At 31.2% G+C, this 20,117-nt stretch overlaps 2 protein-coding genes across 2 annotated transcripts in view; one reads left to right on the forward strand and one right to left on the reverse strand.

The window, feature by feature from the left end:
- The window catches only part of LOC133182005 (spectrin beta chain, non-erythrocytic 5-like), a 98,062-nt gene that overhangs the window by 44,211 nt on the left and 33,734 nt on the right, over window positions 1-20,117 (forward strand). Inside the window, exons 21-29 of the mRNA XM_061316705.1 lie at window positions 9,512-9,749; window positions 11,562-11,659; window positions 11,832-11,918; window positions 14,084-14,149; window positions 14,354-14,484; window positions 16,119-16,178; window positions 17,029-17,155; window positions 18,449-18,513; window positions 18,600-18,681. Of these exons, the coding sequence (XP_061172689.1) occupies window positions 9,512-9,749; window positions 11,562-11,659; window positions 11,832-11,918; window positions 14,084-14,149; window positions 14,354-14,484; window positions 16,119-16,178; window positions 17,029-17,155; window positions 18,449-18,513; window positions 18,600-18,681 (954 nt within the window). The remainder of the gene's footprint in view (window positions 1-9,511; window positions 9,750-11,561; window positions 11,660-11,831; window positions 11,919-14,083; window positions 14,150-14,353; window positions 14,485-16,118; window positions 16,179-17,028; window positions 17,156-18,448; window positions 18,514-18,599; window positions 18,682-20,117) is intronic.
- LOC133182006 (alpha-2Db adrenergic receptor-like) lies at window positions 3,178-4,300 on the reverse strand. Its single transcript, XM_061316706.1, has one exon. It carries the CDS (start codon window positions 4,237-4,239, stop codon window positions 3,256-3,258), a length of 984 nt encoding a protein of 327 aa, XP_061172690.1. The 5' UTR covers window positions 4,240-4,300; the 3' UTR covers window positions 3,178-3,255.

Consider the following 20,117-nt stretch of genomic DNA (forward strand, 5'->3'; position numbering starts at 1 on the left):
TTTCTAAGTTTCTTTTTAGTTTCAAGTTTCTTTTATTTCCTTAAGCCAACTGGCTCATCAGAACTGTTTGAAAGTGGAAAATGATCTATACTTATAAATTAATAAATTTTGCAAATAAACTCCGAAACGGGTGCACCAGAGTTCTTACTTACTCCTCTAACAATACACTAGATACAAGCTGATGTCCGTAAACTATATTTAGATTTCACTCGCATAGTAAGTATCGTACATTAAATTAAAAGTCTACTTTCATTTTCTATAAACAGCCATGAAATAGCTAAAACGTGAGTAAGGTGGCGTTTCCGGTTGGCGGATCTAAGTTACTGGCAATTTTTAATGAAACTGACAACAAGCAATCGTTTATTTATTACAGAAAACGTCATCACTGAATTATTCAATCAAAACTCGATTTAAATTATATAAAAGAAATAAGCTGTGATAACCGATTAAAAAGGGAAATGTGCAAAATATTTTTGTCATTCACCGATCTTTATATTGACGGAAGCTTCTAGAACATCATATAGCATCGAGCCCGATGTTAAGAAAAAAACGAGGCGATTATAGCTACTTGACCATAAAAAAGCTTTTGTGTAAATGGTCATAATTGAAATAATGGTAAATCACTGATAACACTATAAGTTGTGAATATGATTATATGTCGAAAGACTATTACATATACATGTATGTAGTAGGTTTTCCTAAAAATTTGTGTATATTCCTTACTGAGAGCATCGTGGCAACGAACCCGAAGTACAATTTGTTCTTCGTAATAAACTTGCTTACATGAAAAGAGAAAATTAATGAAAAAGGTATTGTTCAAATACAATTAAAGATGTAATATTTTCCGCTTTAATCAATGCACAGTTAATTTCTGAATACAATCTTTTATAGCTGCAATAATGTAGCCCTCTCCTTTTTTGAAAGGGGGGGGGGGGGCAGAGAGAGAGAGAGAAGCCAGAAAATATCAGATCAAAAAAAAAAAAATAATAAAAAATTAAAAAAAAAAAAATAAATAAAAATCGTAGAGAGCTACATTATTGCAGCTTAGTCTTTTGTATCAAATACTCAGCCTATTCATAGGACGTTAAAAGCTAATTTTTACACAGGTACTTGGTTTATAAATATGTATGTACAATGTACCTATTATTGATAGGTAAAAAAGTAAAATACATTTTTACATATCAATAAGGTACAAACATATTTATAAACTAAGATCCAAGTACCTGTGAATTTTTAAACCCCCCCCCCCCCCCCCAATCAATTTATTATAAAAATGTGCATATTCGTTGCTTTTATCCTTGACGGAAATGAAATAAGAGCATCTGAAGTACAATATCCATAACATAGTATAACAGGTTTCACAATAAACGTCAATTATTGATTTTCAAGTTAAAAAAAATAATAATAAAATAAAACAAACACAAAAACGGGGGTTGGGGTGGATAGGTAAATCTACTTCCTGCGGGATTTGAACAAAGTATTTGTTCCTACTATAAGCCTGTAGGCTGTCAGTAGAGAACTACAATATATTTTCTGTCGGTAGTGGTATAAATTCAATTCCCCGCGCTTGCGCGGGATTTCATCTAGTATTATAAAAAAAAAAATAAATACTCAACCATTTTCTAATAAAGGAGTTATTACTTCTAATTATCTTCCAGTTTACAAAACATTTTTTATGAACATTTCTGATTTTTTGTATACACTCTAAGAACTTTTTTCTTGAATGCCCTTATGTCCAAGAGGTTTTGAAAGACCTTGCTTTTCAATTTTTTTCATAAATTCTTTTAGATTTTGACAGAAGCTGGAGAAAGCCACATGTTTTTTTTTAGCAGGAATGTGATGCTCTTTTATGATAAAATGTAAACTGAACATTTTAAGAAATTGCTGAAAGATGACTTCCATTATCATGATCAGAACAAAAGTACATATTATAACACATTTATTCCTGTAAATTTTTACTTAATATGCTAATCTTAAAGTTTTTAATTAAATTTATACAAATAATATTGACAAATCAAACTTATCACCAGGTTGCCATTTGGGCGAACTAGGTTAACAGTCAGGTCATCTAAAATCATCTAAGGATGGAAAAGACAAGGTGACGAGCATGAATGTTGAACCCTGCATTAACAAAAAGAATTTTCAACTTCAAATACCCAAAGATTATGGAAAATCTTCCCATTTATTTTAAAATACATGGTATGAACTATCTGGTAATTAAAAATCTAGCCATGCAGAATTAAGTATCTGATATAAAATATTGGCTCTAGCCAACATCACAAAGAATGAATAGATCTAATCAGAGATTATATATGCTGATGAGTTTTATATTTTACAGTCTTAATGTACACTTAAAATGTATATTTAGTATTTGCAACTGATGAGATAAATGCAGTTGTCTGTTTGACAGGACAAATTCCCTAGTATTTTGTAGCTGCGCCTGTAACGAGGCTGTTAAACCATATTATCTTTCTTTAGTTTCTTTTTATCATGTATAGTTACGCTATTTTGAGAGAATAAGACAGTGTATGGTCGTAATTAATTAGCGATAATTAATTTGTTCAATTATGTAAATCGCACTGCACCAGAGTACACCCGATAGACCGGACGCAATTCATAGCACTCCGTATTTCTTTCTTCACAACTGTTTATAAACTTCAAAAACATATAAAACTGTAAATATTTAGTATTTGGTAGTTTTTTAGTAGTAGTGATAGTTGTTTTTGTTTCTCTGTTTCCTTTGTTTTTATGACTTCTTAACTTTTTTCTTTGTCCTGAGGAAGGGACAGGTTGTCCCGAAAATTTGACAATTTTTATTGTTCGTGTCGTTGGTCATTTTTAGTGCTTTATATAAATTTCCATCTGTGACCTTGTATCTGCTTAGTATATCCGACACTTAGGATATACAGTGTTGTTGGTTTTTAGTGCTTTATATATATATATAAATTATATATATATATATATATATATATATATATATATATATATATATATATATATATATATATATATATATATATATATATATATATATAAAACAGAAAATTCTAATTGTAACCTCCCTTTTCCTTTCCTTATATTTTAGGCTTTAATCAGTGGCTTAGCGAAATTGTTGATTTTGCTTAGATTCAAATAGCAAAAGACACCAGCAAATTTGAGCCAAGTTTTAATGTTTTGGACAAAATGAACACATTTCACTGTAATTGTATATTACGTATCATGCTTTAATTTCTCAGTATTTAACAAACATTGCCATTATGAGGAATAGTCTTGTAAAGAAGATTGAATGTTGTGAACTTTGTCTCTACCTATAAAGGATAGAAATATTCTCTTATAGGCACGTCGGAAGTCTTTACGAAAAATTCCGTAGATTAATGGATTAACAGCACTAGAAATGAAAGCTACAACACTTGCCACAGAGTTGATTTGACTGTTAAGTACTGTCTCTTGTGCAATAACAACCTTCATTAACTTTGTCACGCTGAAGGGAGTCATACACACAAAATACGCGATCACAACAATGAGGAGGCTTCTAATGGCCTTGGAACTGGTGCTGTAGTTTTTGGCTGTCGTAGGAGCACCAGGACACGATACCTTAGACTGGACCTGTTTGATGATTTTGTAGTAATTTATGATGAGAATGAGTCCTGGGAGAAGGAAACAGAGGAGGAATGCTATCACAACATAGTACACTGCCTGTTGTCTCTCTCGGTGCCACTGTATGGCACATATAGCTTCCCAGTAGTCGTACTCCACCCACTGCAGTGCTGGGGGTACCACAGAGAAAACAATGCCTTGGAACCAAGAATAGGTAATCATCATGTACATGTGTTTGGGTTTGATTCTGCTGAGGTAGTGAAGGGGATGAGCAATAGCCTGGAACCTGTCACAGCTTATAAAACATAGAGTCAACATAGAGGTGATGATAAGACAGTAGTTTATGGCACAGATCAAGTCACAGTACACTGATCCAAGTTTCCACGTGTCGTTAATAACAGAAAAAAGGCTACTGAACATGACAATCAGACCATTGGAGAGGTCAGTTATGGCAAGGTTCATTGTCAGTCGGTTTGACATCTCTTCTCTCAGAGCTCGGCTCATGAATATGGCAAGTATCACAGCAATATTTCCAAATACAGAAAACAACATCACAATCATTAATGCTAGTGCTAGAAAAACATTCTCAATATCATTCCTTCTGACAAACTCTGTAGGAAAACTCTCATTACTGCTGTTCATTGTCTGTATTAGAAGTCACCCTGTATCATTGTCATGTTTTGTGTCTCATTGCCTGGTGATTATATAGGTATGATCTTTCTGAGATCTGCTCATCAGTATACTGACTCTCTCTCACATGTGAATTGGAGATCCCCTAATTGGCTGTAAAGTTTTTATATAGGAATGAATATTCATTGATCACGTGACTTGTCAATCACAGCTAGTTTGTGTAGGTATGCTCTAAATTTCCTGATTGACAATCGGTAAATAATACAAATACCAACAGGACATACATTACAATTTATTCAACAGTGTACTTGTCTCATCACAAGCATGTTCAATGAAATAAATACCACTTCCTTACAGTTTTATTCTTATGATGCATTCTTTGAAATACAAGGATTAATGATGAGCTCTGTAGATTTGAAACATTCACTTTTTTGTAAAAATCTAGCTCCAAGCTTTGGGAGTCTTTTGAATTTGAAATTTTTTTTTCTGTCTTTTGAAACATCTTTCTGGGAAAATTGATGAAGTTTGGATGGACTTTTAACCTTTTCTATATAGAGAGAAAATTGGGAAAGACTGATTTACCATATCATTACTATATGTACATGATATTCACAAGATAGAACGCACATAAATCTTATGTGAATTAAAAAGTGATAAAGTAATTTGGCTGAAAAGCAATTGGTATTACTGAAATGGTATCTTCTTTTTTTTCTCTTTTTAAGTAGAAGAATGTACTTTGGTCTCTCATTGGTAATTGCTTTTCATTGTTTCTCTTAATTGTGCTCTTGTAACAGTTTGTTCTTCCATTACCGATACCTTATTTACATTGTCTTCATTTGATTGTCCAATCATTTTGCTCTTTTGATATCTTTACAGTTTCTGAAATTCTAGAATTGATTTCTCGGCATACAGACTAAATTTGCAAAGGAAGTCAGCTCCTGCAGTTGTTATCCAATTTTGCAGGATATTATAAAACTGTGTAATTATTCTAATTCAGTAGCGATTTTTGCATCTTATTGATTATACTGCTGATGAGGAATGACATTTGCATGTACTGAGTATGTAATCCTATGTCACCTGAATTTGCCATTTAATTGCTTCTGCTTTTGAGTAATTATTTTATATCAGATACTTCTGATTGCTGTTCTAAGAAAATGTTGTCTTCAATGTATTTTAAGCTTTTTTACATTTATAATGTCAAATTAAAAAAAAATATTCAAAAAATAAAAATCCCTCAAAAAATATAGAACATGTCTAAATTGGTAGTAGATTTAGAAGGGGGTTATGGGGGTTGAAACCCTCACCCCTTTGTTTTTGGTTAAAAAAGAAAGAAAGAAAGAAGAAAAAGAAAAAAGGTTATTAAGAGAAAGTTGCGTATGCATGTAAATGGAATACTTCAACATTTAATATTTCACAATTTTTCAGCATTGTAAAGTCCCCAAGAACACATTTTTCACATCAGCTCGGTCTTGATAATATACAATAAATTTGATCCTAAGGGGAAAAAAATGTTGAAAAATAATTTGGTTTATGTATATACTTGTATTAGTTCTCTTCAACAAGGATATGGAAAGAAATCACAAAAATTGATTTGAAAAGTACACATGTATGTAAATTAAAGTGCTGATTTTCTTAAAATTATTACAGTAGACTCAAAATGAACAAATATAGATTTTCCCCCAATTTTTTAAAGTTAATACAAATAGAGATTAGTATATATAAAGTACTCACATAATTTCTATTTTACATAATTAGTAAAGGCATTTCTTTGTTAAACTTTAACTAAATCATATAAAAATTTATATAATTATTATAATGTTCAGTTAATTCCCTCAATATTCCATTTCATATTACTGTCATGACTGTTATCTAAATGTAAAATTTATATTAAAATATACTGATGCATTTTTCAAATTTTTTCATTTTGTATTAAAAATCTATCTTTCTCTTGATTTTCTCTTGATAAAGAACTGGATGGTTGTGATTTGTGATCTTAGTCTAGTGCAAGATAATCAGATCAAATCTCAAATGAAGGAGGTTTATAAATGTTCAATATCGGTTGGTAAAGTTAGTTGATACCCCAACCGTTTGATCCACCAGCTTATTGGGGGGGGGGGGGGCAGCTCCCTAACATAAATCTATAAATTTAGACTGAAGATAGTCTTTGACATTAGTTTAATACCTGGTATTTTGGTGGAAGACCAAGAGAAAAAATAGAAAGATTTGCCTCTTTCTCAGATTATCTCAATCAATAGCAATATAATTGAATTTTTGGAGTGCACAACATACAAATCAGGAAAAGTGTTGGGTTTTTTTCCCCAAGTTTTATATGGCCAAAACTATGCAGAAAAATCTTCATAAGCTCCTATTGGATTTAACACCTGAAACTTACTGGTGTGTTAGTAAATAAGGTGCCTTTTAATCAAAAATTTCCAGCAAAATTGATTGAGTGGGCTACAACCATCTTAGATGGCTAGGCCACTAAATAGCTTTCCAGCTATATATAATTGCATAATCATGCTCGGTTACCAGAGTGGGTGGGCCCTAATTGACCAGTTAAAGTGCACATTTTATGTAGAATGTAACCTATGATTCAAATTGTTCCATCATCAATTCCAATTGTATCATCACTCAACACAGCATTGTATCAGTCATAGTGAATACTTTCAAGCAATAATGTAGCCCTGTCCGATTTTTTTTTTTTTTTTTTGGGGCGGGGGGGGGGGGGGGGGGGAGAGGGCCCTCTCCTGAAAATATCAGATTTAAAAAAATTGAGAGGGCTACATTATTGCAGCTAGATTTCCTATAAAGATGTTAGTTTTTGTGTTGATTGTGTTAAATTATGAGAGGCATGCTAATTAGGCTGTCGATACTTCTGCTTTGTTTTGTGGTGATTTTGTAATCATGGAAGTTATGCAATGGGCTTTTACTAAATACTATACATTGTTACAATGAGGTGTGAATTATAGTTGATTTCTGTCAGTGGACACAAAACAAGTGTTAAATAGGGTTCATTGGCTGTAAAATCACTACACAAATGGATAGGGGAGGCTCATTATGTTAAGGTTGTAACAATGCATAAAAACAGGCTGCAGTGTTTTGCAGTTTATTACGGCAGCCCAATAGTGCAAACCAAAAAAATTAAAAAATAAAAACGAAATTATTCAATAAAGAAAACGAAATTATTAAATAGAAAACAAATGAAATTATTAAATAAAGAAAATGAAGTTATTAAATAAAGAAAACAAAATTATTAAATAAAGAAAACAAAATTATTAAATAAAGAAAATGAAATTATTAAATAAAAAAAAACTGAAACTAAAATATGGAATTTATAGATGTGCATGGTAAGGGCCTGAACCCATGAATCATTCCATAAAGCGCACGTGTTAGTAATTCTATAGACCTGATTTTGTTTCAACATTAAAACAAGTGTGGGGGAAATGAAAAATTAAAAAAAAACTTAGATAAATGTCAAATTGACAAACGTAGAAAAATATTATGTGCCCACAGCATATAATTCACATTTTTCAAGTAAATGATTCATAACTGTTCAATTTTGTTTACGGGAATTTAATGCTGTGTCGCATCCCCACAACGTCAAAGATTGAGCCTGTAAGCCTGGACGTAGCGAGCGAGGATGGCTGTTTCTGCTTATTAATGACATTCCAAAAGAGCTCATGAATTGCTGAAAGGTCAAGACCTTGCGCATCGTATTGCTGAATTCCCCCCGAACTAAACCTAGTACCCTATCTGTGTACCCATAAATCTTAGGTTGTTGAAAAAATAAAGAGAATGATTTAAATACTTTGTGGGATTTGTTATGCAAGTGTGTGCATTGTTTGTTCACAACTATCACTGACTTATAAATACAGATTGAGAATTTGTCATTTAGAAAATGTGAGAACAAATAGTTAGTGCTTTGATAAAATGACCAAGAAATAAGAAGTGTTTTGCTTAATTTTAATAAAGTAAGCAATCATTAAAATCTACTCATTGTTGTTTAATTTTTGCACTTGCTTTCTTTAAACAGTTTTTTATAATGTCAAACAAACCAACTAAATCCGATCGGTAACGTATCGTTTTAGATTTTGGAGCATGTCCAATTCCAAGAAACTATTACCTACCTGAACCAAACTTACATGGATGAAGCATCAATGGATGCATAATACCAGTTTTGGATGCTAGATTTGACCTACATTTTCCAGATGAGTAACCAGGTCAAAGTGTTTGAAGTAGTCTCATTCCAGTGAACTTCAAGCCTTATTCCTTATTTTGCATTAACATTAATTTCAAATATGGTAACTTTTGAAGATATTTTCTTAAAACTCCATACACTGATATAAACTGATGAGAGCTATTCATTTGTGTCATAATTTTCTGATCTTGTCTTCACTATGACCTTGACCTCTCTAATCCTTTTTTTGTTTACCTTAGTTTTCAAAGAAACTGTTCAGTATTATAATCAAACTTCATACATTTGTATGATGTGAGAGCAATTGACCATCGTAATTTTCTGACTTTGACCTTCTTTTTGGCCTTGAACTTCACTTTTCAAGGTTTTGAATCAAACTTCCTACAAATATAAATATTGGTGAGAGCAATTCAAATTTTACATTATTTTCTGACCTTGACCTTGCCTTTGACCAGTACTTTTTTTATTTTCCTCATTTTGCTCTTAGATATCTTATTTGAATTCCATAAAGTATTACTTCATATTACTCCATACACAGATAAATCTCTGTGAGAGAATCTCCACCATATCAACTAAGACATACAAGAGAATGAGCTTAAAACAATGACACCTCACTTAGCTCTTAAATAGATAGGATGAATCAACACTACATATCATTCTACAAAAGGAACTAATTGTATTAAAGGTTTTAGTTCGTATATATGAAAAAAAATGAGAAAATTACCTTTCATCATATTTTACCATGATTAGTGGATATACCTCTTGTTTGTTATTATTTTTTTGTGTTTTTGTTTATATTTGGCCTCAAAATAAAATCTAGGCTTACCTGCTTTTGAGACCAGCTATATTCATCTTGCATTACATGTTATATAGTATAAAATATAGAAGAGACCAACTGATTCTCAGTAACTACCCAAATGCATGAGAAAAGGAGCAAAAACATTTTTTATTAATAGCACTGCATGTCTTTAATTTGATTTAAAAAATGTATCATGAGAAAGTATGGCTGAGTAAATTTTCTCATCCTACTTGTTTAAATAAAAGAAAAATTAATAAATACAATGCAGTAATATTTATATTTATTTGCAGGTTCTTCTCTTAGTTCAGAGAACAAATTCAGACTGGTGGCAAATCAGAAAAATGGATGGAACAGAAGGATTTGTACCAGCAAATTATGTCAAAGAAGTAGAACCAAAAGTGACCCAGAAGGTTGTCCGCCGTCCAACCAAAGTCCCAGAGAAGGTCCTAGTCAAGAAAACTGTAATGAAAAAGGAGGTTGTTCAAAGGAAAAAAGAAAAACCTAGCAAATTAAGAAGAGCTCCCTCAGGTAAGATGTTTAGCCTTGATCAAAATGTTTTTTTGAAAATACATTTTTTGGTAAATTATATACCCTCAAACCTAAAAAAAAAACTATTAAAGCATCATGATATTTAGGTTAACTGTTAAGTCGCCATAAAATATAAAAGTCTCCCTTCATAATTAAAACCTCATCCACAACCCACCCCCTAAAAATATGAAAAAAAAATCTGTAATGGTTATATGTCATCCTGTAAAAAATACTTGTCCACTTAAAGGTCATAAAATAACAACCTTAAAAGCAAGAATGCATGCAAGATTGAAGCAGCTAACCTACCCATGAAGTGCTTGATTTCTGTTCTTTTGAACACATGGCTTAGCTAGCCACCAGTTGTCAGTTTCTAGGATACAACTAGCTAGTCAAAATTAATTTTCTGATCGAAGATGAAGTTTACTGAGAGTGTATGAACGCATATCTAATTCCATAAATAGAGAAAACCACACCAATGTAAGGGTACTATACTTTCATGTAAATAAGTTGAATTTGATTCATCGAGGAACATTTGTTAAAAAACAATATTATCCCTCTTAATGATGAAGCCATGATGTAGCAACAATCAATATTGCTTCATGATATATGTGATATTCCAAAAAGTGTGACACTTAATGTTATATTTGTTTGTATAAAAGATTCATATAATAAATATGGTGGTATCATTGAAAATTTTCATCCCAAGAAAACCATTGTCAAGTTAGGTACATTATTCTCAACTACTATTTATATAGTATCATTTGATGTGAAGCAGTTACTAATGTTGACATCTTCATTTTGGTAACTAGCATGAAATATTTTTTGCAATTTTTTCCTACATCATGAGTAGGCTAGCATCATTAGCATGTCATTCAAGATCAAAGCTCTATTGTAGAGCTATGTAGCCACTAGGATTTTGATTATAGCCTGGTAGGATTCAGTTTTGACAGATCAAGGTCACATTGGGTGTCACTGCTGTTTATATTGGTGTCTTTGTTGGGGCCAGTATCAACCATTTCTGCTTCGTCATCTTGTAATATTGTTTTCTTATGATTTTGAATTAAGATTGATTTTCATGTCTGTCTTAGAGGCTTAAGATTGTCCACCCTCATAAAAATCAGCAAATCAACTGAAATGCTCACAAAATGTTATTGAATTCACAAAGTAATTTCCTTGGCAGTTCATCATTATGATTAATCTTAACATTTAGATAAAATCTGAAATATTTATTTTTAGGAAATGTAAATAAAATCATAAATAATGCATTTTCTAGTTAAAATTGATCGATAAATTAATTTCGGGATTAAAAAAACAAAACAAACAAAAAAACACTACTGGGTAAGTATCCCAGCATTTGAAAAAATTGCATGCGTTTATACTTATGTTGTTTTGAATTTCAATTCTTATATATATTGTGTCATGTAATTAGCATGTGATATCATTGCAAGATATGGCAGATCACTTTCAAATTAATTTCATACTGATAAGCATTGGCATAAAAACCAATTTAAAAGAAATTTGATTTTTCTAAAGATGTTAATGTTTGCCCTTTTATAGGGAACACATATTTAAGATTTTCAAGACTGTTTCATTTCTACTTTGGATCATATTAACCCAAAGAAACATAAAATGAAAAGTGAAAATTGTTGTATGGAAAGATTTCAATTTCAAACTTCATTTTTAGACTTATTCAAATAAATGATATTTTCAATAGATATTGTTCCTGGAAAGAACATCCATAAATTGATGTGTCCAGTCCATGATTTTTTTTCAAAAGGTCTTCAGTGATTTATTTCATTGATTTCTTTTCAGTGCGATCAAAGGCAAATCTGCATTTTGACAAGGATAATGTGGACAAACGGCAGAAACAGATAAATCTTACCTACAATAAACTTGTTAAATTAGCTCAGGTAATTGTAAAGTTGATCTGCATATTGGGTACATTATTCATGTAAAATTTTTGTAATTGTATGGATAATGTTATAAAAATCCGTTTTAATTTCATTTAATATTGTAAATTAGTGAATAATTTACTAATTGTATTGTGAATTAATGAAAATTGTGTTTTCAATTTTTATACAGGCACGACGCATAGCATTAGAAGATGCCATGAGATTATTTAAATTCTTCAGAGAATGTGATGAATTTGAAAGTTGGATGAAGGAAAAGGTAATTATCTTTTTCTTAAATTGATTGAAATAAATAATAAAGAAAGTGAATGAAGGTCTTTATTCATCTCCAGCAGTGTTGTTCTAATCCCAGTGGATTTAAGAACCATGCAGCACAGCGTATGTTCCATAATAGCTGTCTTTTTCCTCATGTGTGAAGCTTTATATAGTTGGTGTTTATTTATCAATAAAGATTGCATTTCCACGTTGCAACCTTTGAAACCAGGATTAGAAAAAATTCAAAGGGAAACAATAAACCCTGAGATATTATTCAATTCAAACTGCCTGTACATGTGATATTACAATTTCGAATAATTTTTTGAAATGTTGAGATTAGTCACTGAGCATTATTTAGAATTAAAGGAATGATAAGAAATGTGTTCCCTGTTTCTATTTTGGAGTTTCATTTCGTACTCTGGTCTGATATAAATAATGAAAATCAGCAGCTGTTCTTTCTAAAAGGAAGTTAATAATATTTTGCTTCTTTTTTAGTATCATGTTTAATATGAAAAATATTTTTTAATATGAAATTCAAGAGGAAGGAAAACAAGAAATGACATGTTTTTACGCAGCACATACAGTGACTCATTTAAACTAAAGGGTGTTGATAATTAATTAGGAAGAAAGTAAAGGCCCAGATATTAACCCATTGATAGTCACCTGCTGGTGTCAGATTGGGTTTCTTAAATTTATTAAAACCTTACGTGAGTAGCCAGTAGCTGCAAGATAAATATCTAGTTCTTTAGAACAGTTATAGAGAGCCAGAATATTAACCCATTTTGGTTTCAAAGGAACCTGATTTCACACCAGCAGGCTCTAATGAAGGTTTATATATAACTCTTTAAAACTGTTGGTGTCAAATTGCGTTCTTTTGCTTCATTAAAACCTATTATGGTGTTGACCAGGACAGCTGTTTTCTCAGCATTAACCATGATTAATGTTATCAGAGACTAATATTCATTATTAATTACATGTATACTCCATTCCTACGATACCAGTGGTTCTACGGTACCGGGGTATCCCTATATTTATAAATTTGCTTGCTGTTGGCAACACCTAGCGGTCAGATATTTTTAGAAAAATATTGGTGATACCTTGTTGTCATTACTATCGCTTTAGATCTTAAAATGTTGCAAAGTCTGGTAAGTTATCAAAAGCAACATTAAATGGTCACATTTTTAAACTTTACCTGTAACAGTCTTCAAACCCTATATTGTAAAAATGTCAAAAACTGTGAATTTATAGATGCATTTTACAACTGATTGGCATATCTGTTGTCGTCTGGTTTATTTACATTAAGAATGAGGCCATATGTCATGTGACTGCTGTGAAAAATTATAAATGGAACACAGTTTCAGCAAGAATTATTTAACCCAGCGAAAGCGTAAAAAATAAATATTTTTATATGACTGCAAATAAGCATGAATATTTTTTGGCCTAACTTTTCTTCCAATTGTTTTTTTTTTTTTTTAATTTTTTAATTGATAGTAAAATGTTTTAAGGAAATCAAAAGAATTAAAATAAAATACAATAGGCAAAATCTGAAAATTCAAAAAAGGCATACAATGCTACTTTTAAAGGAGTATCAAGCAACAAATGAAAATTCAGCATCAAGAGCTTTACCTCCAAGTTAAAAAAAAAAACAACAAAAATTATGGAGCAAATCCTAAATGAGAGTAGATCAGTAACATTAAAAAATTATATTGAAAAGTGAAATGGTGTGCAATTTGTATTGATTATGGTGAAATTTAACATTTAAAAACTGGAAATGATGATGATGTGTATATAGACTGTGGGAGCCAAAGGAGCCAAGAATGATTACTTCATGTTAAATTGGAAAAGAGTTATTTCCCATTTATTACTCTGCTGTAAAGTACAGGAGATGAAAGGGTGTTCTTTTAATTAAGAGTTTCTTAATTAGGAAAAATTTACTGTTGATGTTATTGTTTACAATTCTAAGTATTTATAGTTTTGTTTTCAACCTTCATCAATAAGTACACCGGTACCGTAGAACCCCGGCATAGGTTCCTATTGCTGTATAATAAATTTATGAAAGTGAGGATCTGAAATAAATTCTAATAAACAAAATTAACACAGGATTTTTGGGTGTCATTGACAGATGTCGTGTGTAAAAAGTATTTGAAATTGTAAAAAAAAAATTTTCAGGAAGTCCTCCTTACCAGTAAGGAAAGTTTGTCTGATAATGTGGAAGCCGTCAAAAAGAAGTTTGAGGTAAATATATTGCAAAAATTTATAACAAGATACTGTAGCATTATTTTCCACACATCATCAAAAGTGTACAAGAAAATGGTGGATTTTAAAGAAACTGTTCAGTCATATCCACTTGGATAAGTATAATATTATACGTATTAGTAAAGTCTTAAATGAATATAAAAAAATTATATTAATATTTATCTTTCTGTTCATTTATAAAAGAATTTACTGACCAATCTTGCTGGGAACAAGGGGCGTCTGGATGAAATTAATGGTTTGGCTGATGAGATTGTCAAGTCTGGAAGTGGTCAGAGCAAACAGGTCCAAGTCCGGCAGAAAGAAATCAACGACAGGTCAGGGGTCATTCCAAACACAGACTAGAACAGACTGCTGTAGATAATGAAAAAATATTACCACTATTTATAACTAAATAAATTTTGGCATGTGACTTAAGTTTGTCCATATTTGTGTGACAATTACCTGTCCTTAAGTGAATATGGCAGGAAAGATAAACAATTCAGAATGTTAAAAATTACATAGTTGAGATAACTATAACAAAATTTTCTTTGACATATCAGTTCACATCAACATACATATACACAGTATTCCTAACAGAATCTATACAATATGCTGCAATCTCATAAGTATTGAATATATTTATGTATGAAATAGCAAGCTTACACTACAGAAAATACAATTGATTATTTCCACACATGAATTTAATATTAAAGCTTTAGGCTAGCTAGCACAGACCCAATATATCTTGAAAGTACAATTTTTTAAGAAAACATGAAATATTTGAGGTCCGGTTATCAGAAGGTCAAATTGCAAACAACTTTTATGTCAATATTTGTTTTAAGTGGCTATAGGCTTCACTACTGAAAATTGATAGTTAAGATTATTCTGTAGATCACTTTTTATCTGCGAGAGCTTTATTTTCCTGAAGCTGTTTTCATGATCTACCTTCTTGGTTACAATTTCATGCCATATTTATGATTAAAAGCATGTCCTATTCCCCCATATAAGATGAGATGCTTAAAAATACTTAAATATCTAAAATCTATGATTTTATTTATAGTTCTCTACAATTAAGTTTAAAGGTGCTTGGACACAGATTTGAAGTTAATATTTACTCAAATTTTCTGTATAATTTTATGACTTATATGTTGCTATAGCATTTCATACGAAAATTTGATAAAAGTCTTATTTTGTCTGGAAGTTATTGAAACTTTGAATTTCTGGACGCGTTTGATAGACACATCCTTGCACTTTCACAAATTTTAACTTTATCCTTATTACTTTAGAAAAGTAGCAATTTTGTTGTTTATTAATGAGAAATATTAAAACTATAATGCAGAAATTTCAGAGTAGAAATGTAGAAAGCAAAATCCTCTCACCAGTATTGTCAGTCCGTGCTCAGTGGTGTGTGCAGAGTTTAACAATTGAACACACCCGGTGAAATGTAAACATTAACAACAACAGAGCTCGTGCCCTGTTAACAAAAACAGTTTACGTTTCACGGGTGTATTCAATTTGTTAAACTCTGTACACAACTACACAACACTTAGCACGGGCTGACAATACTTAAGTGAGTGGGTTTTTCTGGATTATAGATGTAATATTATTTATTAATACACAACAATATTGCTACTTTTTTTAGGTATTAAGGATAAAGTTAAAAATTGTGGAAGTGCAAGGATGTGTTAATCAAACGCCTCCCGAAATTCGTAGTTGTAATAATTTCCAGATTAAATAAGTTTTTAATTTTATTTTCGTGTGAAATGCTATAGCAACATATAAGTTGTGATATTATACAGAAAATTTGAGAAAATATAAACTTCAAATCTGTGTCTATGCACCTTTAAAGTATCTCGGGGATTTAGAGAAAATTTGAAGAAACAATTACATTATCAAGACATTTATGCATTATCAATTTCCAGCAAAAAAAGATATATAGGTGATCTTAGATCTCTATTTATTATTCCAGATGGAATCGTTTGATGAAATTAAAAATGGAGAAAGAGAAAAACTTACAGGGAGCTTCAAGGTAAGAGAACATTATGATGTGTAAGATTTTACTTTTAGAGAAAAAGAAAAAGGCTGTGTGCAAGAATGTAGCAGTTAGTCTAGCTGATAGGCTAGATATCTAGGTCTATTGAACAATGAATACTTGTTATCTTTATGTAGAGGCCTGGCTAGCATATTTTTCAATATTGATCTACTCAGTCCTATGTAGCTGCTACAATCTTAAACAGACCTAAGATATAATTTGCATATAGACAAAATAAGTTTGATTTCTAATGATAAACTAACAAATGATTGTCAGAAAGGTTAAAATATAGATTTAAAAGATAAAGTATTAAATGGTAAAAATATATACAGTGAAACCTGTCAAATCCCATGAATTGGGAGAAAAATTTTGTGTCGGAATAGATAGGGTGTCAGATAATACGTAAAGAGCATGGAAAATAGTAAAATGGGAATGAAAATAAAGGTCGAAATCCACAGTGAAATGGATTGTACAGGGGACAGATTAGACAGTTTTCACTGTATACTTTACATTCCCAAACATACGCGAGGAATTAATTATTATATAATTTTGTATGAAGCACCATTTGCGAAGTAAAATTACTTTCTTTTATTTTTTATGGTGCTTAATGCATGTAAAATTTCTAGATCAAACATCAAATTGCAAATTATTGTTCTCGTGATTTGACATCTAGGGGCCATTTCGCGATATAAAGTACTCGCATAAAATAAGAAATCGACAGTAATTATTGTAAGCATTCAGAATGGAAAAAAAAGCCAAATCATTTTACTTGAAAATTAAACACTTTCTTTGAGATATGACATAGTTCAGTGCAAATTCTGATCATTCACTGCTTAAATGTTTTCAGCATTGAGATGTTCCAGTCCACATGTAACGAGCTTGCTGATTGGATAAAGGAAAAGGATAATACGTTGTCCTCGGATGATATTGGAAAAGACATGAAAGGAATCGAGGCAGCCCTACGGAGACACACAGTTAGTACCATGATTACATTATTTCAACAGTGGCTACTTTGGCCATTTTGCCTTTCCAGCAAATTTCACAATTTTCATCTATTAAATCTGTAAAGGAATATAACTATGTAGGAAAAATACTTCCATGAAATGAATGGGGATTGCAGAAAAAAACACATTAGCAATCACACAATGAATTCAGACCTGTAACAGTCATATTTTGCCATTGTGCAATGTAGCAAAAGAAGTAAATCGCATTTTAGCCTTACATAACAAATTGACCATATAACAAAGCTATTTTAGCCAATCCCTCAAGTTTTTTTACCATTTAATAGGTCATTTCAAGTTTTTCATATGTTTAGCATCTGCGAGCACCTTGGTTTTTGACACTTCAGATCAGAAAAAAAAAACACTCAGAAGGTCAAAAGTTGATAATTTTCTCTGATTTCTGTCAATTTCTTTCTATATTTTTTTTGAGAATGTGAAACTAGTAAATACTTGGTATATACTTCCTTCATTTGCAAAGGAATAGATCTTTGTATAAGAAAAATTGAATAATCAAATTAAACAAAATCAAAAATCTGTTCAAATGTTTTTATGACAATAAAGTTTGTGTTTTGTTTTTTGGCTTGTGTTTCTTGTGAATAGATGAGTACTAATAGGTTCCTTAAGTTAGGGGGATGCTAAACAGAAAAAACTTGAATTGGACTTGCTACATATATGACTTACTCTACTAAAGCTGTCTGCAAATTATTTTTAAAAATGCATCAACTGCATGTATGAGGTCATTTTTTTAGTCCTTTTTATCCTCTTTATGAAAATAAAATATCATAGGGATAAAAATTGTTCCAGTCTTGCATATTTTGCTAGTAATTATTTTAAAATAGTTTTTGATTAATTTTCCAAATTTCTTCCTCGAGAAGGTCATGGAAGTTTGTTGCATGTGAAGAAAATAGATTTTTCTTTGATTGCTTTTTTTTTTTTTTTTTTTTTTTTTTTTTTTTTTTTTTTTTTGAAGAAGAAGAGAAATGTGTACGCAATTTGTTCTTGATGAGAAATTTTTTTAACCTAGATACAGTCAAACCTTGTTTCAAACCTTGTTATCTCAATTGGACAGAGAAAAAAATTCAACATATCTGAGGATTCAAAATATTGAGTGTAAAATACTTAAAGAAAAGCATTTGGGACTTCCAAATCACTTTGACATATCCATGGTATTCAAGATATCAGAGATACCGAAGTTCAACTGTATTATATACACTATAGAATACAATGTAGAAGACTTAATAAATATCTATTTGTACACATTTTCAGAATTTAGAAAGAGAATTGGTGCCAGTGGAGGATAAGATGAAAAGAATGAACTTCTTGGCTGATTCGTAAGTTTTTGTCAAAGTTCGGAAAACAGTTTAACAATATTCAGAGTCGGATGCAGTTGATGTCAGGGTATAATTTTATTTTACAGTGTGAGAGCATCTTATCCAGATGAAAAGGATTATGTTGACCAGAGACAGAAAGAACTACAGGACCTCTGGAACTCATTACAGGTACTTAACTATTACAAGCTCATTGTAAAGTAGTGACACTAAGTTATTTTACAGGTACTTAACTATTACAAACTCATTGTAAAGTAGTGACACAAAGGTATTTTACAGGTCCTTAACTATTACAAGCTCATTCTAAAGTAGTGACACAAAGTTATTTTACAGGTACTTAACTGTTACAAGTTCATTGTAAAGTAGTGACACAAAGTTATTTTACAGATACTTAAATATTACAAACTCATTGTAAAGTAGTGACACAAAGTTATTTTACAAATACTTAACTATTACAAGCTCATTGTAAAGTAGTGACCCAAAGTTATTTTACAGGTACTTAACTATTACAAGCTCATTCTAAAGTAGTGACACAAAGTTTTTTTTACAGCCAATAATAAACAAAAATCATCAAACGAACTGTTACCATAGGTCACAGTAAGAGGTTATCATTGGGCAAACTTACAGATTATTGTATATTTTGTTGTATCAGCTTATTTATTTATGATATATGTATCAGCTGGCCTAGCTACCAACTGACTTTCATTTGGCGGGTCACAACCCCACCAAATCTCTCTCCCCCAGAATGACCGTCCAATGCCATGATAGATTAAAGAGAAGGAATTTGCTACTTTTCTGTGGATTTCTGACTAGTGCAAAACATTTTTGAAATCTTTGATAAACAGTCTTGATCAAAACAAGTCCATCCTTGAGATCACAATTTTGTAAACAAACTAAGTCTTGCAGACTTAATGATTGTTGTACAAATTAACACATATAATATAGCACCTGTTGACATCTTGACTGCTCAGTCAAACTCCGCCAAGTAGCAGACTAATAACAAGATACTGTTTGCTCTTTCTGATTAGTATACTGGGAGACTGAAATATAGGGTTAACAAAATAAGATACTTGCTTTTATGTTCTTATGTTCAGACTTGAAAATTATGTACCGTTTGTTGACTTTTCGTATGCATGCAAAATAAAACATGTTTTTAATGGTATAACTGTTTACTGTCTAAGCCTATATAAAAAAACAACAAAAGTTAGAATGGAGAATGTATATTTGCAAGTCAAGCCTACCTATTTGTCAATAATGGTGCAATACTGTATGTGTTTGCTTTAATTCCCCATAATCAGCTATTTTACTTTAAGTGCAAACTTAGTAATTCTGATATCCCAAAATGTTGTTTTGTGAACTTTCCCCTCCATTTCAATTCAATTCTGAATTCTGTGACATGACCACCCCCCCCCCCCCCCCCCCCCCCAACAGCATTTCTGAAAGTTGACACCGTTGCAAAGATTATTTCAAAGCAACTTTCCTAGTTATTATGAGGTGATATTGGAAGGCAAATATAGAGTTTCAGAAGAAAATTGTTAGGTTTCTTGTGAGTTACTGTATGGAGAACCTTTACTATTAAATATTTGGCAAAATGTATATTTAATTTG

Source organism: Saccostrea echinata, unplaced genomic scaffold (assembly GCF_033153115.1).
Source record: "Saccostrea echinata isolate AGI-Se365-2 ecotype Australia unplaced genomic scaffold, CSIRO_AGI_Sech_v1 ptg000009l, whole genome shotgun sequence".
In the NCBI taxonomy this organism is placed as follows: Eukaryota; Metazoa; Mollusca; class Bivalvia; order Ostreida; family Ostreidae; genus Saccostrea; species Saccostrea echinata.

Coding starts and splice junctions, on each gene's coding strand:
- LOC133182006 (XM_061316706.1), bottom strand. CDS start 4,239: ATGAACAGCAGTAATGAGAGTTTTCCTACAGAGTTTGTCAGAAGGAAT.